The sequence below is a fragment of the Pongo pygmaeus genome, chromosome 16, assembly GCF_028885625.2.
Source record: "Pongo pygmaeus isolate AG05252 chromosome 16, NHGRI_mPonPyg2-v2.0_pri, whole genome shotgun sequence".
In the NCBI taxonomy this organism is placed as follows: Eukaryota; Metazoa; Chordata; class Mammalia; order Primates; family Hominidae; genus Pongo; species Pongo pygmaeus.
The window spans coordinates 32,925,822-32,950,640 of record NC_072389.2 but is presented as its reverse complement, the minus strand read 5'-3'; the positions used below and the strand labels follow the sequence as shown (position 1 = coordinate 32,950,640).

The 24,819-nt window shown below is 44.4% G+C and overlaps 2 protein-coding genes across 6 annotated transcripts in view; one reads left to right on the top strand and one right to left on the bottom strand.

Annotated features, from left to right (window-relative positions):
* LOC129013819 (E3 ubiquitin-protein ligase HERC2-like) overlaps positions 1–10,509 on the bottom strand; it is a 33,587-nt gene extending 23,078 nt beyond the window's left edge. For 4 of the 5 annotated variants that reach the window (XR_008494083.2, XR_010123923.1, XM_054450534.2 and 1 more), the window contains exons 1-3: positions 9,866–10,509; positions 9,168–9,270; positions 4,403–4,537 (exon numbers count right to left, since the gene is read on the bottom strand). Coding sequence is in view for 2 of the 5 variants with exons in the window: in XM_054450534.2 (XP_054306509.1) it covers positions 4,403–4,495 (93 nt within the window). In the remaining 3 variants the exon portion in view is untranslated. The remainder of the gene's footprint in view (positions 1–4,402; positions 4,538–9,167; positions 9,271–9,865) is intronic. The other variant, XR_010123922.1, reaches the window with a different exon arrangement.
* A 260-nt stretch (positions 10,510–10,769) lies between these two features.
* On the top strand, positions 10,770–23,563 carry LOC129013818 (E3 ubiquitin-protein ligase HERC2-like). Its single transcript, XM_063652339.1, has 5 exons — positions 10,770–10,790; positions 13,437–13,682; positions 17,915–18,115; positions 20,284–20,512; positions 22,096–23,563. Exons 1-5 carry the CDS (start codon positions 10,770–10,772, stop codon positions 22,101–22,103), a joined length of 705 nt encoding a protein of 234 aa, XP_063508409.1. The 3' UTR covers positions 22,104–23,563.
* The last annotated feature ends 1,256 nt before the right edge of the window (positions 23,564–24,819 follow it).

Here is a 24,819-nt window from a genome sequence, read left to right as displayed (position 1 = left end):
GACGACACACCTCAGTGAGGGGATGACACGCCTCAGTGAGGGGACGACACACCTGAGGGGACGACACGCCTCAGTGAGGGGACGACACACCTGAGAGGACGACATGCCTCAGTGAGGGGACGGCACGCCTCAGTGAGAGGTCCCATCTCTCAGGCGGGGTTCAAAGAGGACGGACTTGGGGGAGTTGCACAGATTGTCCCACATCTCTCCCCACTTTGCCTGAGCACACAAGTGAGGATATTACTTGTACCTTTAAAGTTACTAAGTAATCAGGTATGGGTAAGATCTCTGAGATTCATGTCAAACTAATGTGGTAATCCAACCTTGTGTGTTAGTTCAACTCCTCTCCTAACAGTGAATAGAACAAGTAGGCAGAAAATTATTTCAAGTCAAGGATACCTGAACACTATCAACTTGATCTCATTAAGCTTTACAGGGCAGCAAAATACACATTTTTCTTTTTTTTTTTTTGAGACATAGTCTCACTTTGTCACCCAGACTAAAATGCAGTGGCACAATCGAGATTACAGGCGCCCACCACCAGACCCAGTTAATTTTTGTATTTTTCGTAGAGACAGGGTTTCACCATGTTGGCCAGGCTGGTCTCGAACTCCTGACCTCAAGTAATCCACCCACCTCGGCCTCCCAAAGTGCTGGGATTACAGGCATGAGTCACCGTACCCGGCCACATTCTTATTACGTGTGCATGAAACATTCCACAGAACAGATCATATTCTGGGGCTTAAGACAAGCCTCAACATTGAAATCACAGAATATTTTCTCTGACTACAACTAATTTAGAAATTGTTAACAAGAGATATTTGAAAATCCCCAAACATTTAGAAATGAAATAGCACATTTCCAAATAATAAGTGGGTAAAAGAAGAAATTAAAAGGGAAATTAGAAAATATTTTCAACTGAATGAAGATGAAAATAAACAAACATTTCCAAATTTGTGAAATGTGGCTAAACAATGCTTAGAGATAAATTTCTGTTATAGTTTTGAACACCTGTTAGAAAAGACAAAAAATCTAAAGTCAATGATCTAAGCCTTTACCTTAAAAAACTAGAAGAGGGACGGGTGTGGTGACTCACACCTGTAATCCTAGCACTTTGGGAGGCCAAGGCGGGCAGATCATGAGGTCACGAGATCGAGACCATGCTGGCTTACATGGTGAAACCCCGCCTCTACTAAAAATACAAAAAATTAGCCAGGCGTGGTGACGGGCGCCTGTAGTCCCAGCAACTCGGGAGGCTGAGGAAGGAGAATGGCGTGAATCCGGGAGGCAGAGCTTGCAGTGAGCTGAGATGGTGCCACTGCACTCCAGCCTGGGAGACAGAGCGAGACTCTGTGTCTCAAAAAAAAAAAAAAAAAACTAGAAGAGACAGAAGAGCAAATGGAACCCAAAGGAAGCAGAAAAAAGGAAATAATAAAGAGTAAACAGAAATCAATGAAAAACAAAACAAACAAAATCAATAAAACCAACAACTGGCTCTTTGAAAAAACTCAATTAAACTGATAACTTCTAGTAAAACTGATGAAAATGGAAAGAGAGAAAATACAAGGCACATCTCAGCAAACTTCTGGATAACAGGTAGTATATGCTGGTACTTACTACACACAAGATAACTGCATAGGCACTTTGCCTGGCCTACTGTGCTGATCCCATAATAGCCTACAAGGCAGGTACTATTATTAACCCCACATACGGACTTTTTTTAACAGACAGGGTCTCACCCTGTCACCCAGGTTGGGTGTAGTGGCACAATCATAGTTCACTGCAGCTTCAAACTGCTGGCCTCAAGCAATTCTCTCACCTCAGCATCCCAAAGTGCTGGGATTACAGGCGTGAGCTACCATGCCTGGCATCACAAATTATTTTTATATATGTACATTTACACAGGTATGTCCATTCAAGGAAAAGAAAGTCTGAATATCCACACTGAAGGGATAATAGTGGCTAACTCTTAGAGGAAAACTGAAATTGGGGTGGGCAGTCAGGTGAAATCTTTATCATCTATACATTTTTATAAGAATCCAGGTATATTTTTAATTGGAACAAAAATGCATCACACATTTAAAAAATTTAATTACACAAAATAAAGTAAGCAAAGAATAAATATATGGGTTTCACCGGGTTGGAGAAAGGGAAGAGATTATGAACTCCATCCATGATAAAGAACTCCTATAACCCAAAACAAAAAACTCAATTAAAAAATGGGCAAAAGGGCCAGGCACAGTGGCTCATGCCTGTAATACCAGCACTTTGGGAGGCCTTGGTGGGTGGATCACCCGAGGTCAGGAGTTCAAGATCAGCCTGGCCAACATAGTGAAACCTCGTCTCTACTAAAAATACAAAAAATTAGCCAGGAATGGTGGCAGGTACCTGTAATCCCAGCTACTCAGGAGGCTGAGGCAGGAGAATCACTTGAACCCAGGAGGTGGAGGTTGCAATGAGCCAAGATTGCGCCACTGCACTCCAGCCTGGGCAACAAGAGCCACACTCCATCTCCAAAAAAAAAAAAAAAATGTGCAAAGGATTTGAACAGACATTTCTCCAGTAAATGTATACAAATGGTGAATAAGCATGTAAAAAGATGCTCAGCATGACTAATCATCAGGGAAATGCAAATCACAACAACGAGATGCTGTACCTACTCACACAAAAAAGGATGGCTATCATCAGAAAAGGAAAAAAAAAGAAAAAGTGTTGGTGAGGGTGTGGAGAAACTGGAACCTTGGTGTACGGCTGCAAGAATGTAAAACAGTGTAGCCACTGTGGAAAACAGCTTACTGGTTCCTCAAAAAGTTACATCTACTGCCAGGTGCAGTGGTTCACACCTGTAATCTCAGTAACTCAGGAGTCTGAGGCAGGAAGATGGCTTGAAGCCAGGAGTGTAAGACTAGCCTGGGCAACACAGTGAGAGTCTGTCTCTAATTAGTCAAGCGTGGTGTTGTTCACCTGTAGTCACAGCTACTTGGGAGGCTGATGCAAAAAGATCACTTCAGTTCAGGAGTCCAAGGCTGCAGTGAGCTATGATTACATCACTGCATTCCAGCCTGGGCGACAGAGTGAGACTCAATTTCAAAAATAACAATAAATAATAAGTTAAACATAAAACTACCACATTATTGGCCAGGCGCGGTGGATCACGCCTGTAATCCCAGCACTTTGGGAGGCCGAGGCAGGCGCATCACGAGGTCAGGAGATCGAGACCATCCTGGCTAACACGGTGAAACCCCGTCTCTACTAAAAATACAAAAAAATTTGCCGGGCGTGGTGGCGGGTGCCTGTAGTCCCAGCTACTTGGGAGGCTGAGGCAGGAGAATGGCATGAACCCGGGAAGCAGAGCTTGCAGTGAGCCGAGATTGCGCCACTACACTCCAGCCTGGGAGATGGAACCAGACTCAGTCTCAAAAAAACAAACAAAAACAAAAAAATCTATTGACCAATTCCACTCCTAGGTATAGACACAAAGAATTAAAAGCAGAGACTCAAGACACTTGTAAACCAATGTTCATAGCAGCATTACTCACACAAGTCAAGAGATGAAAGCAACCTGAGTGCCCACTGATGAAGGGATAAAATGTGGCTTACATATATAATGGACTAGTATTGAGCCTTTAAAAGGAAGAAAATTTTGACACATGCGGATGAACCCCACAGACCTAAGAAGTTCAATAACTCAGTCACAAAAGGACTAATACTGTATGATTCCCCTTATAAGGAGACACGTTGAGTAGTCAAATTCTGAGACAAAAGTAGAATGGTGGTTGCTTGGGGGCAGCAAGGAGTTAGTGTCTCATGGATACAGAGTTTCAGTCAGAGAAAATGCAAAAGTTCTAGAGATGGATGGTGGTGATGGCTGGGCAACAATGTGAATATACTTAATGCCAATGAACTGTACACATAAAAATGGTTAAAATGGTTAAGTTTTATGGTATGTACATTTTACCACAATATTTAAATTTTTTAAATTACATTTTTAAAAATTGTTAACAGGCCAGGTGCGGTGGCTCACGCCTGTAATCCCAGCACTTTGGGAGGCCGAGGCAGGCAGATCACAAGGTCAGGAGATCGAGACCATCCTGGCTAACACAGTGAAACCCCGTCTCTACTAAAACTACAAAAAATTACCCAGGCATGGTGGCAGGTGCCTGTAGTCTCAGCTACTCGGGAGGCTGAGCCTGAGGCAGGAGAATGGTGTGAACCCAGGAGGCAAAGCTTGCAGTGAGCCGAGATCCCGCCACTGCACTCCAGCCTGGGCAACACAGCGAGACTTCATCTCAAAAAAAAAAAAAAAAAATTGTTACCAAAAAATTACTAATAATCCATCCAAGTTATTTAGAAAAGAAGTGTCAGATCAAGCTTTCCAAAGTGCCAAAACTCAGAAGATTACCTGGTTGCTTGCCCCATACCCAGCTGTCCAGAATTCACTTGGTGCTATATACAGGTGTAGGAGTTTCTTCTTCATCTTTTTTCTCTCTGTCATTCAGATCTTCTTTCTTTGTTCCACTTTGTTCAACACTATCATCTGCAGAATTAAAAAATTTTTAATCTGTAACCGCTTTTCAGAATGCCATACCATTAGTCAGTCTCTGCAAATGTCCCTCCCCAAAAAGTTAAACACACATCATGAACTGAATGTTTGACAACTTAAAAATAAAATACATCAATCATATCTGTAACAGATCCAGTAAAATTTTCATAAAGAAACCAAAACATTGGCCGGGTGCGGTGGCTCACGCCTGTAATCCCAGCACTTTGGGAGGCCGAGGCGGGTGAATCACGAGGTCAGGAGATCGAGACCATCCTGGCTAACATGGTGAAACCCCACCTCTACTAAAAATGCAAAAAATTGGCCGGGCATGACAGCGGGCGCCTGTAGTCCCAGCTACTCAGGAGGCTGAGGCAGGACAATGGCGTGAATCTGGGAGGCAGAGCTTGCAGTGAGCCGAGATGGTGCCAATGCACTCCAGCCTGGGTGACAAAGCGAGATGCCATCTCAAAAAAAAAAAAGAAAAGAAAAGAAAAGAAACCAATATATCAAATTATTTAAAGCATGTCTTCCAAAATGATATTCCATCAACTTCCTAATGGGATTTTTAAGCCATTCTACTGAAATCAGTTTCTTAAGAGTGAAAATTATGTAGTATAGATGACTTCTTTCTATAAGAAACATTAGTTAACATTTAATTATAGTGTACAGGTAGGCTTACAAATAGAAATTATTTAGAAGCAATAAGATTGTTAAATAATTTGGTAACATTGGTGATGAAAACAAAATGACACCTAAAAGGTACAGAAATAGTTTGGTGGTAAAACTTTGCATATTGAAATATAGAGACCCCTCTGTTATCTGAAATAAACATGAACAAAAACTGACACAGAAAATCCGTTCAAGTAATAATTAGCAAAATATTTACCAACCTTTTTCATTTGCATAAATAGGGCAGAATCATGAAATTTCAAAGATACAATATTAGTATTAATACTCTTAACTATATATAGTTATATGTAGCTATATACACATATATAACTTTAAATTTAGTCAGAATTTTTATGGTAACAAATAAACTGTGTGCTATTTAAGTCGTATTTTCCAAAGAATAAACAAAAGTGTAATGAAGAAATAGTGGTGCATTTCAAGTTCTTAACACAGATGACACCTTGGTAAACTTTTTAGATCACAATATTTTTAAGCCATTAAGACCATCTAAAACTATGCCTTAACTTGCTTCGGGAAACAGTTCAGCACATGACCCAACTTTCACACTACTAGGTCTTTATCCTAGGGAAATGGAAACTACATTCACACAAAATCTGTACAGAAATGCTCACAGCAGGATTACAATTGTGAAAGAAAAATGGAAACCACCACAAGGTCCTACGATAGCAGAATGGATAAACACCATGTGGTACATCCAAACGATGAAATACTACTATTCAGCAATATAAAGAACCATTAATACACAGAACAACTGATAAATCTCAAACATATAACTGGGAGTAAATGAAGATGGTTTCAAAATGTTACTTAAAATACGGTTCTACTTACATGACATTCTCAAAAAGAATACCCTATACTGATGGAGAACAGATCAGTGGTTGCCAGGGTAGGAGCCCAGGGAACATGTGATAAAAAGGAGCACCTTAAGGGAGCTTTTGAGGTGATGAAACTTCCCCATCCTGATGATGCTGGGGGTTACATGAATCTATAGAGGTCAAAATTTACTCAACTAGATACCACAATAAAATAAATTTTATATAAGTTTTTTAATTAAAAAAAACGTCAGCTGGGTGCAGTGGCTCACACCTGTAATCCCAGCAATTTGGGAGGCCAAGGCGGGCGGATCACAAGGTCAGGAGTTCGAGACCAGCCTGACCAACATGGTGAAACCCCATCTCTACTACAAATACAAAAATTAGCCAGGTGTGGTGGCATGTGCCTGTAACACCAGCTACTCGGGAGGCTGAGGCAGGAGAATCGCTTGAACCTGGAAGGCGGAGGTTGCAATGAGCTGAGATCATGCCACTGCACTCCAGCCTGGGCGACAGGGCGAGACTGTGTCACACACACACACACACACACACAAAAGTTAATGGTTCTCATTAATATTAAAGTTTCAATGAAATTCTACAAACATGTATTTAACATTCAGCATATTCAAAGCACTTTTATACTAAAGTAAAAAGATAACATCTAAAAAAACTTTAGAAAAACCTATCACATACATATAACTAATCGATGCAAATCTGGCTTTGGAAAGGGTCATGAGAAAATATCTAGGTCCAGGGGCTGGGCACGGTGGCTCACGCCTGTAATCTCAGCACTTTGGGAGGCTGAGGCGGGCAGATCACTTGAGGTCAGGAGTTCAAGATCAGCCTGGCCAACATGGTGAAACCCCGTCTCTACAAAAATACAAAAATTAGCTGGGCGTGATGGCCGGCACCTGTAATCCCAGCTACTCAGGAGGCTGAGGCAGAAGAATCACTTGAACCTGGGAGGTGGAGGTTGCAGTGAGCCGAGATTGTGCCACTGCACTCCAGCCTGGACCACCGACCACCGAGTGAGACTTCATCTCACAAAAAAAAAAAAAAAAAAAAAGAAAGAAAATATCTAGGTCCAGGTTAGGGAGGACAGCTGGAATACAGTCTGGTGGAATCATATGAGAGCAGGGAGCTGGGTCTGGAGGGCTGGAGTAGGGTGTGGCCCCACTCTAGAAAGAAACTGAGAAACGCATCCTGGGTGAAGCAAGAGCAGAGTCCCATTCTGCAACAGGTGAGCATTTATCCTGATCTGAGAAACTACATGCAAATTTATAAGTCTCACTTAGCCTCTTATTTTCCTTAACAACATGTAAAATGAGAGAACAAACAATTCAGAAGGTTAAGACGTGAAATACATTGAATTCAGAAATCATACACAGAAAGGTAGGAAATGAATGGGGGAAAAAAGCAGCTAATGGAGAGTGAAAATGAGCCAGGTGGGCGGCTCACACCTGTAATCCCAGCACTTTGGGAGGCCGAGGCGGGCGGATCACTTGAGGTCAGGAGTTTGAGACCAGCCTGGCCAACATGGTGAAACCCCATCTCTACTAAAAATACAAAAATTGGCCGGGCGTGGTGGCAGCCACCTGTAATCCCAGCAGCTCGGGAGGCTGAGACAGGAGAATCATTTGAATCCAGAAGGCGGAGGCTGCAGTGAGCCGAGATGGCACCACTGGATTCCAGCCTGGGCAACATAGTGAGACTCTGTCTCAAAAAAAAAAAGGAATTTAATATGTATAAATCTATCTATAAATATTTTCTAATAATAAAAAACACACATCATGCCACACTAAAAATAAAGACATTTACTGAGTGCCAAAAAATCTCCCTAAAAATCCCAATCACTTGGGATCTACGTAAAGAACAATTATGCTCTCCTTTCTAACCATGATTTTTAAAAGAACAAAGGGCAAAAAAATTCATCAAATGTGGGTCAAGCGCGGTGGCTCAAGCCTGTAATCCCAACACTTTGGGAGGCCAAGGCGGGGGGATCATGAGGTCAGGAATTCAAGACCAGCCTGGCCAATATGGTGAAAGTCCGTCTCTACTAAAAGCATAAAAATTAGCTGGGCAAGGTGGAGGGCACCAGTAATCTCAGCTACTCAGGAAGCCGAAGCAGAGAACTGCTTGAACCCAAGAGGTGGAGGATGCAGTGAGCCAGGATCATGCCACTGCACTCCAGCCTGAGTGACAGAGCAAGACTCCCTCTCGAGAGGAAAAAATAACAACAAAAAAATTCATCAAATGTAATGAATAAAACACACAGTTTAGATTTTTCCATGTACTTAGTTTTTCTAAGAGCATCTTTTGGAACTACTGTTTCACAGAAAACAATTTGGGGAACGTTTTAATTTATTAACAAATACTGGAGGACTAGGAGGAAGAGGTTAAAACTTTTTAAAATATACAGAGTGAATCACTGATACGTGCCAAAAAAAAAAAAAAAGTTGCTGATTCCTGTCACGGAAGGCACTGTCATACGGACACTGTTAGCCTCAGCATGTGGAGGTCCAGAAAGGGAAAATTTCAAGTCAGATAGAATTCTATATATACCATTTATTTGGAGCCTTCAGCCCTCAAGATCCTAACATCATGACCTCAGTTTCAACACAATTGTCCTTAGTCCTTGTATTGGTTACAAATACAAACCAAACAGCTCAACTGAACTAACTCTCGTCTCTCCAGAAACACAAACACAAGACCTCATAAAATGAGTGAGTTTCTACAGGCCATAATTACTGAACTTACTTCTCCAATTTTCCCCTCCACAGTTAACTAAACAGCTCAAAAACTGTCAGTAACAACAGTCACCATGATATGGTTAGGAGTGTGGCAGATTTCTTAACCAGCAATAATAAATAGGAAAAAAATTTTGCCTATTCATATATCTCAAGTTTCGTGCACTTGCAAGAAACTAATTAAAAGGCAGCCGTGCACAATTTACAAAAACAGCCATAAAGACTGTTAACATTATAAGTTACAGGAAATAAACCTGCTCCTCTAATATAGCAAGATACAACTGACTTCCCCTTACATGCCCTAAAAAAAAAGCCTTACCCGAGAAATTTAATGGAAGCAGAAACACATCAAGAAAAAGACATGTCAAACCCCACCTGTATATCTGTTTGCAACCATTTGGAGTCAAGTCGAGCCTGGGCAGCCAAACAGAAAGATTCAGAGGGCATCTTTTCTCCAGCTTCCTCCCAGTTCTCAGGCCTGCAAGTAAACATACATGTTGAACACCTAACGCTTTTTAATAATTTACAAAAACACTCCCGAAAAAGTTTAATGCAGAAAAAAAAAAAGAGAGAGAGAAAGAACAGAAAGAGGGGAGAGAAGAGCTGGGGGAAGGGAGTGAGGGGGAGAGAGGGAAAGAGGGAAGAGATGGAGGGAGAGGGAGATTGGGGAAGGGAAAGCCTCCTTCCAAGGTAGGCAGGGTGTGCCGGGTTTCTGCACCACGCTGGCGAGACCTGGAGAATGGACGCTCACATGAGGCCAAGTCACAATGTCATCTGCCCTCAAATCCAAAAAGTACACACACACGACAGGAAGCCCATCGTTTTAACGGACAAATGACAGCAGCATAAATCTGCCGCTTTACCCCACAGCAGGGCGCGTGCGTGAAACAAATTACTCAAAAGGATCGCTAGTAGAAAAACCCACAGCCGCCACCACCTAGAGATGAAGAGAGGCCGGAGGCTGCGCTGCGGGCGGTCAGCGCAGGCCCAGGTGCGGCCGCCGCGCCCATGCCCGCCAGCCCCGCGCCCGCACCGCCCCTGCCGCCGGCCGCCCCGGTGTCCCAGGCCAGGACCTGACGCGCTGGGCCGGGCCGCCTCGCCCCGCCGGCTTGCGGACACAGCCACACAGCAGCCGCTGGCTCAGCCCGCGCCCACGATCCCGGCGCCTCTCGCGGCCCGAGGGGCGGGCGGACGCGGGACTACCGCCCCCCGGCGTACGGCCAATCGCAACGGGGCTGCTCCGCGGGCGCAGCCGAAGGGGAAGAGAAGCCCTTAGCGGCTCCTCCGGACTCTCCCGCTTCCCGCAATCCCGTTTATCTTCCTGCTGGGCGCTCACGGGCTGCGGCCAGGGCCAACCGCGGGCGCCGGAAGGCGGGATTTCCGTTGCACGCACGCCCGCCCGCACTCCCACGGGAGACTGTCTGTCTTTCTGCCCGCCCCCCCCCAGCGCTCTTAATTATGCCGCGGGTGGTTGCGCTCACGCCAACTGGAGCTGTCCAGGGATGGAGTGGCGAGACCAGCTCCCCTGGGGATGAGAACGGATCTTTGTGTGGTCGGCTGGGGACTGAAGAGCTTCCTGGTGTGTGTTCAACTGAATGCAGCAAGAGTCTTGGGCAGATTACGTGGAGCAGCTGTGGAAGCACTCGGCAGGGAATCCAAGAAAAAAACACCTCCAGCGACCACAAAACAAAATTGAAGAAATATAAAACAATATAGGCCCGGCAAAGTGGCTCACGTCTGTAATTTTCAGAGCTTTGGGAGGCTGAAGCGGGAGGATCCCTCAAAGCCTGGAGTTGGAGGATCCCATGTTGCCCGACTGGGCAACATAGCAAGACCCCATCTCTTAAAAAAAGAAATTAACAATTAGCCAGGTGTGGTGGCGCACACCTGTGATCCCAGCTGCTCCGGAGGCTGAGGCAGGAGAATCGCCTCAGCCTGGGAGATCAATGCTACAGTGAGCTGAGATCGTGCGACTGCATGCCCAGTCTGGGCGACAGAGTGAGATCCTGCCTCTAAGAAAAATACTGGCCAGGCATGGTGGTCACGCCTGTAATCCCAGCACTTTGGGAGGCCGAGGCAGGTGGATCATTTGAGGTCAGGAGTTCAAGACCAGCCTGGCCAACATGGTGAGACCCCTTCTCTACTAAAAATACAAAAATTAGCCTGGTGTGGTGGCACGCGCCTATAATCCCAGCTACTCGGGAGGCTGAGGCAAGAGAATCGCTTGAACCCGGGAGGCGGAGATTGCAGTGAGCTGAGACTGCACCAATGCACTCCAGCCTGGGGAACAGAGGCTGCAGTTCAGCCTTGACTTACCGGCTTCAGGTGGTTCTCCACCTCAGCCTTGCCAGTAGCTGGACTGCAGGCACATGCAACCACGCCTGGCTAATTTTTGTATTTTTTGTAGAGACAGGGTTTTGCCATGTTGCCCAGGCTGGTCTCGAACTCCTGGAATCAAGTGATCCGCCTGCCTCAGTCTCCTAAAATGCTGGGATTACAGGTGTGAGCCACTGCACTCGGCTAATAGTAATGAACTTAGAACACAAGGAAAAGATGTTATTATTTTCTTAGTTATATTTCATCTATATTTTCTAATTTTTCTAAATGTGTAAAGATAAAATTCTATTCTTAAAACTCAATAAAACCTCAGAACAAAAAAAATTGGAGTATAAATATTTATTTTAGTTAACTTGTACAAATTCAGTTTCTGGAAAAGGAATGGAATAGATTTTCTGAGAAAAAAATAATCCACCACTTTGGCCGGGTGCAGGGTCTTACGCCTGTAATCCCAGCACTTTGGGAGGCCGAGGCGGCAGATCACCTGAGGTCAGGAGTTCAAGACCAGCCTGACCAACATGAAGAAACCCCTGTCTCTATTAAAAATACAAAAATTAGCCAGGCATGGTTTCAGGCACCTGTAATCCCAGCTACTCAGGAGGCCGAGGCTGGAGAATCGCTTGAACCCAGGAGGCAGAGGCTGCAGTAAGCTGAGATGGCACCATTGCAATCCAGCCTGGGTGACAAGCAAAACTCTCTCTCAAAAAAAAAGCCGACTGGCTGAAAGGATTAAAAAAGAAAATGATCCACCAATGTGCTATCTACAAGATAAACATTTTAAATTAAAATAAACAGATTGAAAGTAAAAGAATACAAAGATACAACATTCAAATAGTAAAAAAGAGCCGAAGTGGCTGTACTAATATCAAATGAAATACACTTTAAATTAAAGCACGGCTGGGCATGGTGGCTCATGCCTGTAATCCCAGCATTTTGGGAGATGGAGGCAGAGAGATTGCTTGATCCCAGAAGTTCGAGATCAGCCTGGGCAACATGGCATAATCCCATCCCTACAAAAAATACAAAAATTAGGTGGACCTGGTGGTGCCCACCTGTGGTCCCAGCTATGTGGGAGGCTGAGGTGGTAGAATCACGTCAGCCGGGGAGGTTGAGGCTGCAGTAAGCAAGAGCCGGGGAGGTTGAGGCTGCAGTAAGCCAAGACCAGGCCCCTGCACTCCAACCTGGGCAATAGAGTGAGACCCTGTCTCAAAATAAAAAAAATAAAAAAAGGGGTTGAGAGACAAACCTTTTTGTTTGGGATTTGCTTCTCATTGTAGTACCTTCTCTGAACACCAGATGGCATGAGATCATTGGTCATATCTGGGCCAGTATATCAGAAAAATTGTCATTCAAGAGCAAATGTGAACCTTTCAAAGACGCAGACACCCATTCTGTAACACACCATCACTCGTTGAGTTTTGGTAGCTTGCGGATGTCCTGCAGTAAGTGATTGGAGCTGAGTTTTAAAATGGGTTTCTGTTTATATCTTTTTAATATCTTGATGTCTAAGAGTTAATATCTTGATGTCTAAGAGTTTTGTGTGCCCATACGGTATTTATTGTTTTCTAAGCTTCTGAGATAAGTTGCAGAGTAAGAAGTTTACTCTGTGTCATTGAATGGTATTTCAATTTCACTTGCCTCCTTGTTTATATTCCCCTCCATTAGTATAGGAAAGCTACGACAGTTATTAGATACAGAAATCGTTTACTTTCAGAGTATTTAAATTACTGTTGAAAACACCTTTTGTTGTTGCTGATGTTAACTTATGGTAAGCTCCTAGGATAGAATTGTTCCCCTCACTGCAGTGTGATTTTTCAGCTGAATTATTTTATATGTTGACATTTCTGTGAAACACCCTTTGTGTTGGTCATGTTAGATTTACCAGGAAAGAAAAATAGAATATTTTGCTGAGTGTTTAAATAGAAACAACGTTTTAAATAGTGATTATCACGTAACTCTGAGAGAACAATAGATTTCTTCTTAGGAAGCCTTCCTCAGTGAAGAGTGTGCTGTGCGTTGTTATATCTGCGATGGGAGAATATGATCTAATAGTTAATTAAAAGCACCTTGTTTCTTTCTGAATGAAAATCTGAATGAGGAGAAAAAGAACAGATCCTTTTCGTATCATAGCATTATGATCTTTGTAGGCTGTGGATCCTAACAAATTGTAGCTGACAAAATATAGGAGTTTTAATAACACACCCAAAGCAAATGAATTGTGCTTAATATTAAAGCAACAGATTATCCTCAAGAAGTTAATATTAAAAGCTTTCTGACCTGAATGGCTTAGTGGAAGTATCTTTCTAGGCCATTCAGGTCATAGGCTTGAAGCTGCATCTGCATCCCTCTTTCCTTGTAGGGAAGAAGGTGATTGATGTGGCTGCAGGCTCCACCCACTGCCTGGCTCTGACTGAGGACAGCGAGGTCTGCAGCTGGAGGAGCAACGACCAGTGCCAGCACTTTGACACCTTGCGCGTGACCAAGCCAGAACCTGCAGCATTGCCAGGACTGGACGCCAAACACATAGTGGGAATTACCTGTGGGCCTGCCCAGGTACTGAATATAGAGCTTGATTTGGTATTTTGGAGGATTTGGGTTTCCAGTTGTTCATTACCAGTATATAGGAAATACCACTGAGTTTTGTTTGTTGTTCTTGTGTCCTGCAGTTGTGCTAAACTCATTTATTATGAGCTTCATTGTAGTTTCCTTGGGTTTTCTTCATGGACAATTAAATGCTATCTGTATAGAGGGGCAGTTTCATTTCTTCCTTTCCAGTCTGCTTGCCTTTTATGTATTTTTCCCGGCCTGATTGCCCTGGCTAGGACTTGCAGTGTGAAGCTGAATAGGAGAGGTGACAGTGGGTGCCCTGCCTTGCTCCTGACTGTAGAGGAAAGCAGTTCAGTCTTTCACCATCAACTGTGATGTTAGCTGCGCATATTTATGGAGGTGTCTTATTACCAGATTAAGGCAGTTTCTTTAATTCCCCCCCAATTTTTTTTGTTTGTTTGTTTGAGACGGAGTCTCGCTCTATGCCCAGGCTGGCGTGCGCTGGCGTGATCTCGGCTCACTGCAAACTCCGCCTCCTGGGTTCACGCCATTCTCCTGCCTCAGCCTCCTGAGTAGCTGGGACTACAGGCGCCTGCCACCGTGCTCAGCTAACTTTCTGTGTTTTTAGTACAGACGGAGTTTCACCGTGTTAGCCAGGATGGTCTCGATCTCCTGACCTTGTGATCTGCCTGCCTCGGCCTCCCAAAGTGCTGAGATTACAAGCGTGAGCCACCGTGCCCAGCCTTAATTCCCCCTTTTAGAAGCTTTTGAAAAATCCTGAATGGGTGTTAAAATTGGTTAAATGCTTTTAATCCAAATGAAATGGTCATGCAGTTTTCCTTCTTTAGTGTGTTAGTGTGGTGTATTACATTGATGATTTTTACTTTCTTTTTCTTAAACTTTTTTTTTTTCTTTTTTAGAGATGGGGTTTCACTATGTTGCCCAGGCTGGTCTTGAAATCCTGAGCTCAAGTGATCTGCCTGCCTTGGCCTCCCAAAGTGCTGGGATTATGGGTGTGAGACACTATACCAGCCTGATTTTTAAATACTGACCAAGCCTTGTGTTACTGGGATAGGGATCACTTGGCCACAATTTACTACTCTTTTTTTTTTTTTTTTTTTTTGAGACAGAATCTCACTCTGTCACCCAGGCTGGAGTGCATTGGTGCAATCTCAGCTCTCTGCAACCTCTGCATCCTGGGTTCAAGCAATTCTCCTGCCTCAGCTTCCTGAGTAGCTGGGATTAGAGGTGTGCACCATCACACCTGGCTAATTTTGTTTGTTTGTTTGTTTTTAATAGAGATGGGGTTTCACCATGTTGGCCAGCCTGGTCTCCAACTCCTGACCTCAAGTGATCCACCCTCCTTGGCATCCCAAATCCTATGATTATAGGCGTGAGCCACCGCGCCTAGCCCTATTCTGTTTCTATATTGCTAAATTTGACTTGGTAACACGTTTTTGAGGATTTTTCTGTTGATGCTCATCAGGGATGTTGGTTTGCAGTTTTCTTTCTTTGTATTATACTATCTCGTCTGACTTTCTGTCAGGGGAAAGCTGACCTTATACAAAGTATTGGCATGTGTTCCCTCCTTTTCCATTTTCTATAAGGGATTGTGTAGAATTAGTGTTATTTCTTCTTTAAATGTTTTTGAATCCGTCTGAACCTGGAGATTTCTTTCTAAAAGATTTTACGCCGGGCGCGGTGGCTCACGCCTATAATCCCAGCACGTTGGGAGGCCGAGGCAGGTGGATCACCAGAGGTCAGGAGTTTGAGACCAGCCTGGCTAACATGGTGAAACCCCGTTTCTACTAAAAATACAAAAAATTAGTCGAGCGTGGTGGCGTGCGCCTGTAATCCCAGCTACTCAGGAGGCTAAGGCAGGAGAATCACTTGAACCTGGGAGGCGGAGATTGCAGAGAGCTGAGATTGCACCAGTGCACTCCAGCCTGGGTGACAGAGTGAGACGCCAGCTCCAAAAAAAAAAAAAAGATTTTGCAAATTCAATTTATTTAACAGATATAGAACTATTGAGGTGACCTGTTTGTTTCTAGGAGGATTTTCCTGGTTTATGGCACTCAGACGTTGCTTTATTTCATCTAAGTTGTCTGATTTTTACATGTCAAGTTTTCCTTAGCATCACTGGGCCCTGCAGTGATGTCCCTTCATTCATTCCTGATACTGATAATCTGTATCTTTTCTGTTTTTTTCTTTGTCAGTTTTGATAGAGTTTTTCAATTTTGTTGATCTTTTCAAAGAACAATCTTTAAGTTTCATTAATTTTTGCCTTGTTTTTTTGCTTTCAATCTCATTGGTTTTCTACTTTTATCTTGTCATTTGTCCCTTTGGCTTGTTTTGTGTTCACTTTGCTCTTTTTTAGTTTCTTAAGGTGGAAACTTAGATTGCTGATTTAGACCTATCTTTTTTGTAATATATAATGATTTGATGCTATAAATTTTCCTCTAAGCAGTGCTTTAATTAAACCCACAAATTTTGGTGTGTTTTCATTTATGTTCAAAGTATTTTCTAATTTCTTTTGAGAATTGTTCTTTGACCCATGGATTATTATTATCATTATTATTATTTTTCTTCAATACGGAGTTTCACTGTTGTTGCCCAGGCTGGAGTGCAATGGCATGATCTCGGCTCACTGCAACCTCTGTCTCCTGGGTTCAAGTGATTCTCCTGCCTCAGCCTCCTGATTAGGTGGGACTACAGGCACCCGCCACCATGCCTGGCTAATTGTTTTGTATTTTCAGTAGAGATGGGGTTTCTCCATGTTGGCCAGGCTGATCTTCAACTCCTGGCCTCAGGTGATCCCCCCAACTTGGCCTCTCACAGTGCTGGGATTACACGCATGAGCCACTGCGCCTGGCCTGACCCATGGATTATTAAGTACGTTGTTTTATTTTGAAGTGTTTGCAGATTGTTCTGTTAATGATTTCTAGTTTAATACCATTGTGATTGGAGAACAAACTGCATATGATTTCATTTCTTTTAAATTTGTTAAGATTTATGTGTGAGGATATGTTCTCTCTTAGTGAACATTCTGTATGTGCTTAAAAAGTATATGTATGGTCTGTATATACATATATGTATACATATATGTATAAAAAGTATATGTATGGTCTGTTTGTGCTTAAAAAGTATATGTATGGTCCAGCACTTTGGGAGGCCGAGGCGGGCAGATCACGAGGTCAGGAGATCGAGACCATCCTGGCTAACACGGTGAAACTCCATCTCTACTAAAAATAGAAAAAAAATTACCTGGGCGTGATGGCGGGCGCCTGTCGTCCCAGCTACTCGGGAGGCTGAGGCAGGAGAATGGCTTGAGCCCAGGAGGCGGAGCTTGCAGTGAACTGAGATCGCGCGACTGCACTCCAGCCTGGGCGACAGAGCTAGACTCCATCTCAAAAAAAATAAAATAAAATAAAAGTATATGTAAAGTATATGTATGGCCGGGCACGGTGGCTCACGCCTGTAATCCCAGCACTTTGGGAGGCTGAGGCAGGTGGATCACGAGGTCAGGAGATCAGGACCATCCTGGCTAACATGGTGAAACCCCGTCTCTACTAAAAATACAAAAAAAAAATTAGCCAGGCATGGTGGCGAGCACCTGTAGTCCCAGCTACTCAGGAGGCTGAGGTAGGAGAATGGCGTGAACCCGGGAGGCAGAGCTTGCAGTGGGCTGAGATTGCACCACTGCACTCTAGCCTGGGCAACAGAGTGAGACTCTGTCTCACAAAAGAAAAAAAGTATATGTATTTTGCTGTTGTTGGGTGGAGTGTTCTATAAATTAGATCCAGTTTATTGATGGTGTTCTACAGTTCTCCTAGATTTTTGCCGATTACTTGTTCTCTCACTATGAAAGGTAGTGTGTGTGTTATATGTGTCTAACAGTTCATTGTCTAGTTAGAGTTGCTATTATACCACTTCAAGTGGATGGAGAGCCTCACTGCCATCCATTAATGTGCATTAATCATTTTGAGAGTGAAAAGATTTTTAAAAATGTTTTTACTTTTTTAGGTATGGCCAAGTGAGATGGGGCTAGGGAAATGGGTGCGAAAATTGGAAGCTGGTAGTGTGTGAGCTAGACACCCATGAATGCTTTTCGACTGGGCAGTTAGAGGGATGATAGGTAATAACATAAGGCAGCTCCATCACACACGCTGGTGACTCCTGTGGAACAGACCAGCAGCTGCATTTGGAGATTCATTTTAGATTGTTGCGTTTCCTCTTAGAGCTGTGCTTGGTCATCGTGTTCTGAGTGGTCCATTGGCCTCCGTGTCCCTTTTGGGGTGGACATTTGCTCAGTGACTTTTAAGCAGCTGGATCTCCTGCTGCAGCAGGTGAGTGAGGGGATGGACGGCTCCGCGGACTGGCCCCCGCCCCAGGAGAAAGAGTGCGTGGCCGTGGCAATGCTGAATCTTCCCCGACTTCAGGTATTTGTGATTTCCCTTCCTCTTGCTCCTTTTATAAGTGTCTTAGCGATTTGTAAGAAGGCTTATGTATTTTGAAGGCCTGTTGGGTGAAGTATTTTAAAGTAAGATTGTAATGCACTAATAATGGACGCAAGGCTTAAAAAACGTGATCTGTTTATTTTATGTTTGTCCTGGAAGTCAGCCTCAGCGTGCAGGAAGAGTGTGTATGGATTGTGTTATTTTTGCTAGAATCATTAGTTCGTTGGCATTGTTACTGTTTTACTGTTGTTGCCTGTGGAGAAATGACTGGGTGAGATCACAGGTGATGGAGAGAGACAGCGCTCAGCTGAGACACCAGTGCTGGCCTGTCTCTCCTCTGTACTGTGAAAACCCTGCACCAAGAGGGTCCGGTCTTTTGGTTTCCCTGGGCCACACTGGAAGAATTGTCTTGGGCTACACATAAAATACACTAACGATAGCTGATGAGCTTAGAAAAAAATCCCAAAAATATCTCATGATGTTTTAAGAAATTTTACTTTGGGCTGCATTCAAAGCCGTCCTGGGCCCCGTGCTGCCCTCGGGCCGTGGGTTGGACAAGCTTGATCTACTCAGTAAGCTCGGCTCCCAAAGCAATACCTTCCTTTCCTCACCATGAAGGTTATGGTTACGGTCAAAATAAAAGCTACAAAAGTCTTCCTCCCTGGCAAAACTAAAGCTGAAGTGTTTGATCATCATCTTTTGTCTTTGTAATAAAACCCTCTAACTTAATGACAAGAACCACAGTTTTCTCGACATAGTAATTTTTCCCTTTTATTACAGTGGTTTCTGTGTAACAACCCGTCATGTCCCTCTTCCAGCCCCTCCCCTTTTTGCCGTGCTTCTAGAATGTACAGAACTGAGTGTAGTGTTTAGTTACAGTAATGAACTGAGCAGAGGTCTGAAGTGTGCTTCTCTAGTCCTCTGTAGCACGCATTTATCACCATACCTGTGGCATCCTGGCGTTTCTGTGGGTGCACCCCAGGTGTTTGCTGCCCCTCCTGGTTTTCAGTGATGTTTCTGTTCTGGTCGGTGCTGTGGGGTGTGGCCTCGTGTATGTCTTAGGCTGTCGAGGTGTCCCAGCGTATGGTTTTGCATTTGCCTCTCCGGGGTCCTGAGGGTTCTGTAGGTTTCACAGACTCTAGGTGAGTGTCGGTGGTCATTTCCTGACCTGTGATATCTATACCTAGATGAGTGGTGTGCTTTTGATTTCACTTCTACTCCCAGGGCAGGGCCGGGTCTCTCATTCCTCGTGGGGCCTCTTGCTACCCAGAGCCTGGGACGGGCAGTGTGTTGCCCCCTGGCTGTGGTTGGCTGGCAGGCAGGTGATCCTGAGTGGCTCCCAGCCTTCTGCAGGAAGCTCGGGTTCAGTGGGTCGTTGTGTGCATTCCCGTGTGGGAGGTTGTGCTGAAGCCTGGCAGCTTGGCTCTGCTTTCAGAGCCTGGAACCTCTTGATTCCTGCTGTGTGTGCCCATGTGAATTTCGGTTTTGCACTTGAGGAGTTTCCTTGTGTACTCTCAGCTCCGCAATCTAATTTTTAGCAGCTTTTTTTTTTTTTTTTTGAGACAGGGTGTCACTTTGTCACCCTAGCTGGAATGCAGTGGTGCAGTCTTGGCCTGCCAGGTTCAAGTGATTCTCCTGCCTCAGCCTCCCAAGTAGCTGGGACTACAGGTGTGTACCATCACACCTGGCTGATTTTTTTATAGAGATGGGGTTTCATCATGTTGGCCAGGCTGGTCTTGAACTCCTGATCTCAAGTAATCTTCCCACCTTGGCCTCCCAAAGTGCTGGGATTACAGGCATGAGCCACCGCCTGTGGCAGCTTTTGTGGTTACATTGTAGTCATTATTTGTGTTTGGTGCAGATGGTTGGAGTGGGGTGGAGGTTGCTGTTGCTAGTTGTTTAGCTCTTCTGCTGATCTTGAGCTTTTCCATATATGTGTTCATAGTGGGGTTACAAAAATTCCTCTAGAAAATACTTCAACTATTGTGGGTAAGAGTTTTTTTAGTCCAGTTTTTAAAAATACATAAGCTGAGAAGTTATTTTGTCTATTTAAATAATACTTCAAATTGAGTTTTATTCGGTGTTTAATAAGACTTTGAAATTCACTCATTTTTAGGGGTTCTAAGTGAAAATTGTTTTTCTCCTTTCAGTTGCATGCTGCTATTAGTCACCAGGTTGACCCGGAATTCCTTGGTTTAGGTCTGGGCAGCGTCCTCCTGAACAGCCTGAAGCAGACGGTGGTGACCCCGGCCAGCAGCACAGGCGTGCTGAGCACCGTGCATTCAGCCTCCCAGGCCATGCTGCAGAGCGGCTGGTCTGTGCTGCTGCCCACTGCCCAGAAGCAGGCCCGGGTGCTCTCTGCTCTCCTGCCCTGCGCAGGTGGGCTCGGGGAAGGAACAGGAGACGGCATGGGTCAGGGTGCTGGGAGGGGATGGCGTTTCACTCAAATTGGCACACACTTTCTAGTTCAGTTTCAGGCAATGAAGTGAACATAAGTCCAGGTTGTCGATTCATGATTGATCTTCTGGTGGGCAGCTTGATGGCTGCTGGAGGGTTGGAGTCAGCCTTACACGCAGCCATTACTGCAGAGATCCAGGTATGGCCTTGGAGGCACACGTGACCTGGTGGTGCGCTGAGATCGGAAATACCACACTCACACATGTGAAGAATAACTGAAAACTGTAAAACACTCAACTTTTATATCCAAGTATTTTCTTAAATTAAAATTCTTTTATGTGCTAATTTTAAAAATTATTGAGATGATTTAATTGTGATAAAATACTGCATGTTGCCTGTTTCAGTGAAGTTAACAGATAACCTGTTACTCATGTAGACCATTCCCGTCACCCGGAAAGATCCCTGTGCCCTTGGCACTTGCAGCCAGGATACTCCCCTGCCCTCAGATGAGATGCATTTCGCCTGCTCTGAGTGTCGCAGCAGTATAACTGTATAGTATGCACTCTTTCCTGCCTTGCCTTGGAGAATGATTTTCAGATTCACTCACTGATGTGTCTATTGTGACTTCGTTTTTATTATTGGGAAGTTTTCCATTTTATGGGTGTAGTACTCTTTGTTAGTTCATTCTCCTATTGAAGGCCATTAAATTGTTTTTGGTTTTTGTTTTCTTTTTTTTTTTTTGAGACAGGGTCTTGCTCTGTCACCCAGGCTGTATACAGTGACCTGATCTTGGCTCACTGCAGCCTTGTCCTCCTAGGCTCACATGATCCTCCCACCTCAGCCTCCTATGTTGCAGGGACCACAGGCATGTCACCATGCCGGGCTAGTTTTTTTATTTTTTTTTTGTAGAGACAAGGTGTTACTGTGTTGCACAGGCTGGTCTCCAACTCCTGGGCTCGGGATCCCCCCACCTTGGCCTCCCAAAGTGTTGGGATTACAAGCGTGAGCCACCACGTCCAGGCTTTCTTGTTTTTGGCCGTGTAGAGCTGCCACGATTGTGCTGTGAACAAGTACTTTAGTGAACATATGTCCTCCCTTTGGGTAAACACTTGGAGTGGAATTTGTTAGGTTCTGGGGTCAGTGTGTATTCATAGTTTCCCAAAGTGGCTCTGCCATTTACATTTGAAACAGGACTTCTGTGTGTGAGAATTCTAGCTCCTTCTTGTCCTTACAGAGCAGCTGGATGCTGCGTGTGTGGGGCAGATCACATTGGGTTTTGTGAGAGCCAGTAGCAGGGTTAAGGATTTTAGGGACTTCACAGAAGGAGGCTGGAGAGCATCAGCAGAGGCAGCCTGGACCTTGGATCTGTAAACAGAAGACACTGTTTGAAACTGCACAACTGAGTTGGGGTTTCCAACAGGGCAGGTGGAGGCCTGTGGGTAGGTGTGTGCGGCAGCCACAGAGGCTGGGATAGCTTGGCACTGGGGTCAGGGGTCAGCCAGCCTGTGTGTCTTCACACCTGGTAATGAGATCACTTGTAAACAATTTCTGTTTATGAATTACAGGATATTGAAGCCAAACAAGAAGCACAGAAGGAAAAAGAAATTGATGAACAGGAAGCAAATGCCTCAGCATTTCACAGAAGCAGGACTCCATTGGATAAAGACCTTATTAATACGGGGATCTGTGAGTCTTCTGGCAAACATTGTTTGCCTCTGGTTCAGCTCATACAACAGCGTCTTAGGTAAATCGTATTAGCTGTATTGTATTGTGTTTTATTTATTTACTTTTTTTTGTATTTTTGAGACAGAGTTTCGCTCTTGTTGCCCAGGCCGGAGTGCGGTGGCGCGATCTTGACTCACCGCAACCTCCGCCTCCCAGGTTCAAGTAATTCTCCTGCCTCAGCCTCTCGAGCAGCTGGGATTACTGGCTTGTGCCACCACGCCCCACTAATTTTGTAGTTTTAGTAGAGACGGGGTTTCTTCATGTTGGTCAGGCTGGTCTTGAACTCCCGACCTCAGGTGATGATCCACCCCCCTTGGCCTCCCAAAATGTTGGGATTACAGGCATTAGCCACCACGCCTGGCCTATTTATTTACTTACTAACTTTTTTTTGTTTGTTTGTTTGTCTTTTTGTGACGGAGTCTCTCTCTATCGTCCAGGCTGGAGTGCAGTGTCAACGATCTTGGCTCACTGCAACCTCCGCCTCCTGGGTTCAAGCTATTCTCCTGCCTCAGCCTCCCGAGTAGCTGGGACTAGAGGTGTCTGCAACCACACCTGACTGATTTTTGTATTTTTAGTAGAGATGGGGTTTTACCATATTGGTCAGGCTGGTCTCAAACTCCTGACCTCAGGTGATCCACCTGCCTTGGCCTCTCCAAATGTTGGGATTACAGGCGTTAGCCACTGTGCCTGGCCTGTATTGAATTTTAATAGGTGATTATTGGTTTTCATATTAAGATAGTGAAATCCAGCACGAGGATCTCAAAACTTTGTTTGGTGATTGAAGGAATATTCTGAGAATTACCTAGTATAGATTTTAGGGTAAAGAGCAGACCCTTTTAAATATAGGTGAGAGGAGAAGTTGGAGGGCATGATGATGTTCAAAAGTTTTTCCAGAAGAGAAATTGGGTGTGCAGTAAACCTGTAAAAAGATTCTTGCTAATAAGCAGGTGGATGTAAATGAAAATCATCATGGAAGGTTATTTTTAAAACTGGTTGTATCATTGCCTCACTTCATATATTACAGAGTTATACATACTACTTTGTAAGATAACTTTTCTTTTCAAAACCAAAGTCAATGTGAAAGAATGGTGAGCATTGTTTTGGAAGACCCGACTAGGAGGAGGTGGGAAGAAGTCAGACTCAGCCTGTGAACAGAAACTAACTTTGGCAGAAGCCAAAACAGTCAGACAGTGTTGTCTAAAAATGATCATTCAAGAAGAGCGAAAAAACAAGGTGATTTGTGAAAGAGATTTATTAGAAAATGAAACACATTTGTACCTCTGTTTAATAAAAATCTGCTTTTTGTCACATCGTGCTCCTGGTTTTTTTTGTTTCTACACATAGAGAAAGCAGAGCCCTGGCAGGTTGGATCAGGCAGCTGAGCACAGAGCAGGGAGCCCTGGGCAGTGGCCGCAGCTCTCAGCTGGCCTGTTCATGGGGGGCATGGTGCGTCTGCGGCGTGGGGTAGGCCTGCGGCGTGCGGTGGGCCTGCGGCGTGGGGTGCGTCTGCGGCGTGGGGTGGGCCTGTGGCGTAGGGTGGTCCTGTGGCGTGGGGTGGGCCTGCGGCGTGCGGTGGGCCTGTGTCATGGGGTGTGTCTGCGGCGTGCGGTGGGCCTGCGGCGTGCGGTGGGCCTGCTATCCACAGCCAGAAAAACTAACTTAGTGGACACACAGTGAAATTTTGAAACAGGAAGTTTTAGAGCTAGTTTGTGTCATAGAGTTTAGCAAATGCTATTTTGCAAAATATTTTTCTGATGTTTGTTTTGTTTTTCTAATCTGATAATACATATTTCACACATTCTGGCCTTTAAGCAATGGAAATTAGAGAACTAAACTTAATATAGTTTGTGTTAATGGAAAGAGCTGGAGATCTGTTCTCAGAAAATTTCAGTTGCAACAGCTTGTTCACATAGGTGAACTTCCAACACAGGAACTATAGGAGTAAGAATAAAAGCTGTGTTTACTTTCACAGAGTTAAGAAGACATGAGAAAATGGATGTTAAAAACCTTGTAATTAAAATGTAAAGTTACATGCAAAGTTTTAAAGTGAGCATTTTCCAGGAAGAGGTGATTTTCTAAGTTCTTGAATGCCTCTCCCTTTTGTGAGGAGGCTGCGTCGTGGGTTGTTGGTGTCTTTGGCAGGGGATGAGTGCAGGGTTCCTGTTGTGGGTCCTTTGTTCTCACGAGGGCAGCGCCCATTTCCCCGTCTCCTGCTTGCCCAGACTGTTCCCGTGCGCAGAGAGACTGGCCTGTTTCAGCTGCAGCGGTGTAGCCTGCGTTGGCTAGTCTGGCCGGCACTCACACCGTTTGCTGATCAGCACTTGAAGTGTGTCCATCGTAGCTGAGACACTGAATATTTTATCTAATTTTTATTAATTAAAATGCAGGTTTAAAAACTTGATTCCGTTATTAGAAAGCATTTAAGAATGTCACTTGGCCACGTGAGTCTACTTTGTCAACTATATATTTTATGAGTCTAAGTGCAGATCAGATATTTTCAATGCAAATTTCACTGCAAATTGAAATGTGCTACATATGTAAGCTATGCTGATGGTTTTTGAGGA

Excerpts from the sequence above, each read along its gene's own strand:
- LOC129013818 (XM_063652339.1), top strand. The coding sequence starts at position 10,770 with ATGCCCAGTCTGGGCGACAGA. Across the intron at positions 13,683-17,914 it reads TTACCTGTGGGCCTGCCCAG|AGCTGTGCTTGGTCATCGTG; the intron begins GTACTGAATATA and ends GTTTCCTCTTAG. Across the intron at positions 18,116-20,283 it reads TGAATCTTCCCCGACTTCAG|TTGCATGCTGCTATTAGTCA; the intron begins GTATTTGTGATT and ends TTCTCCTTTCAG.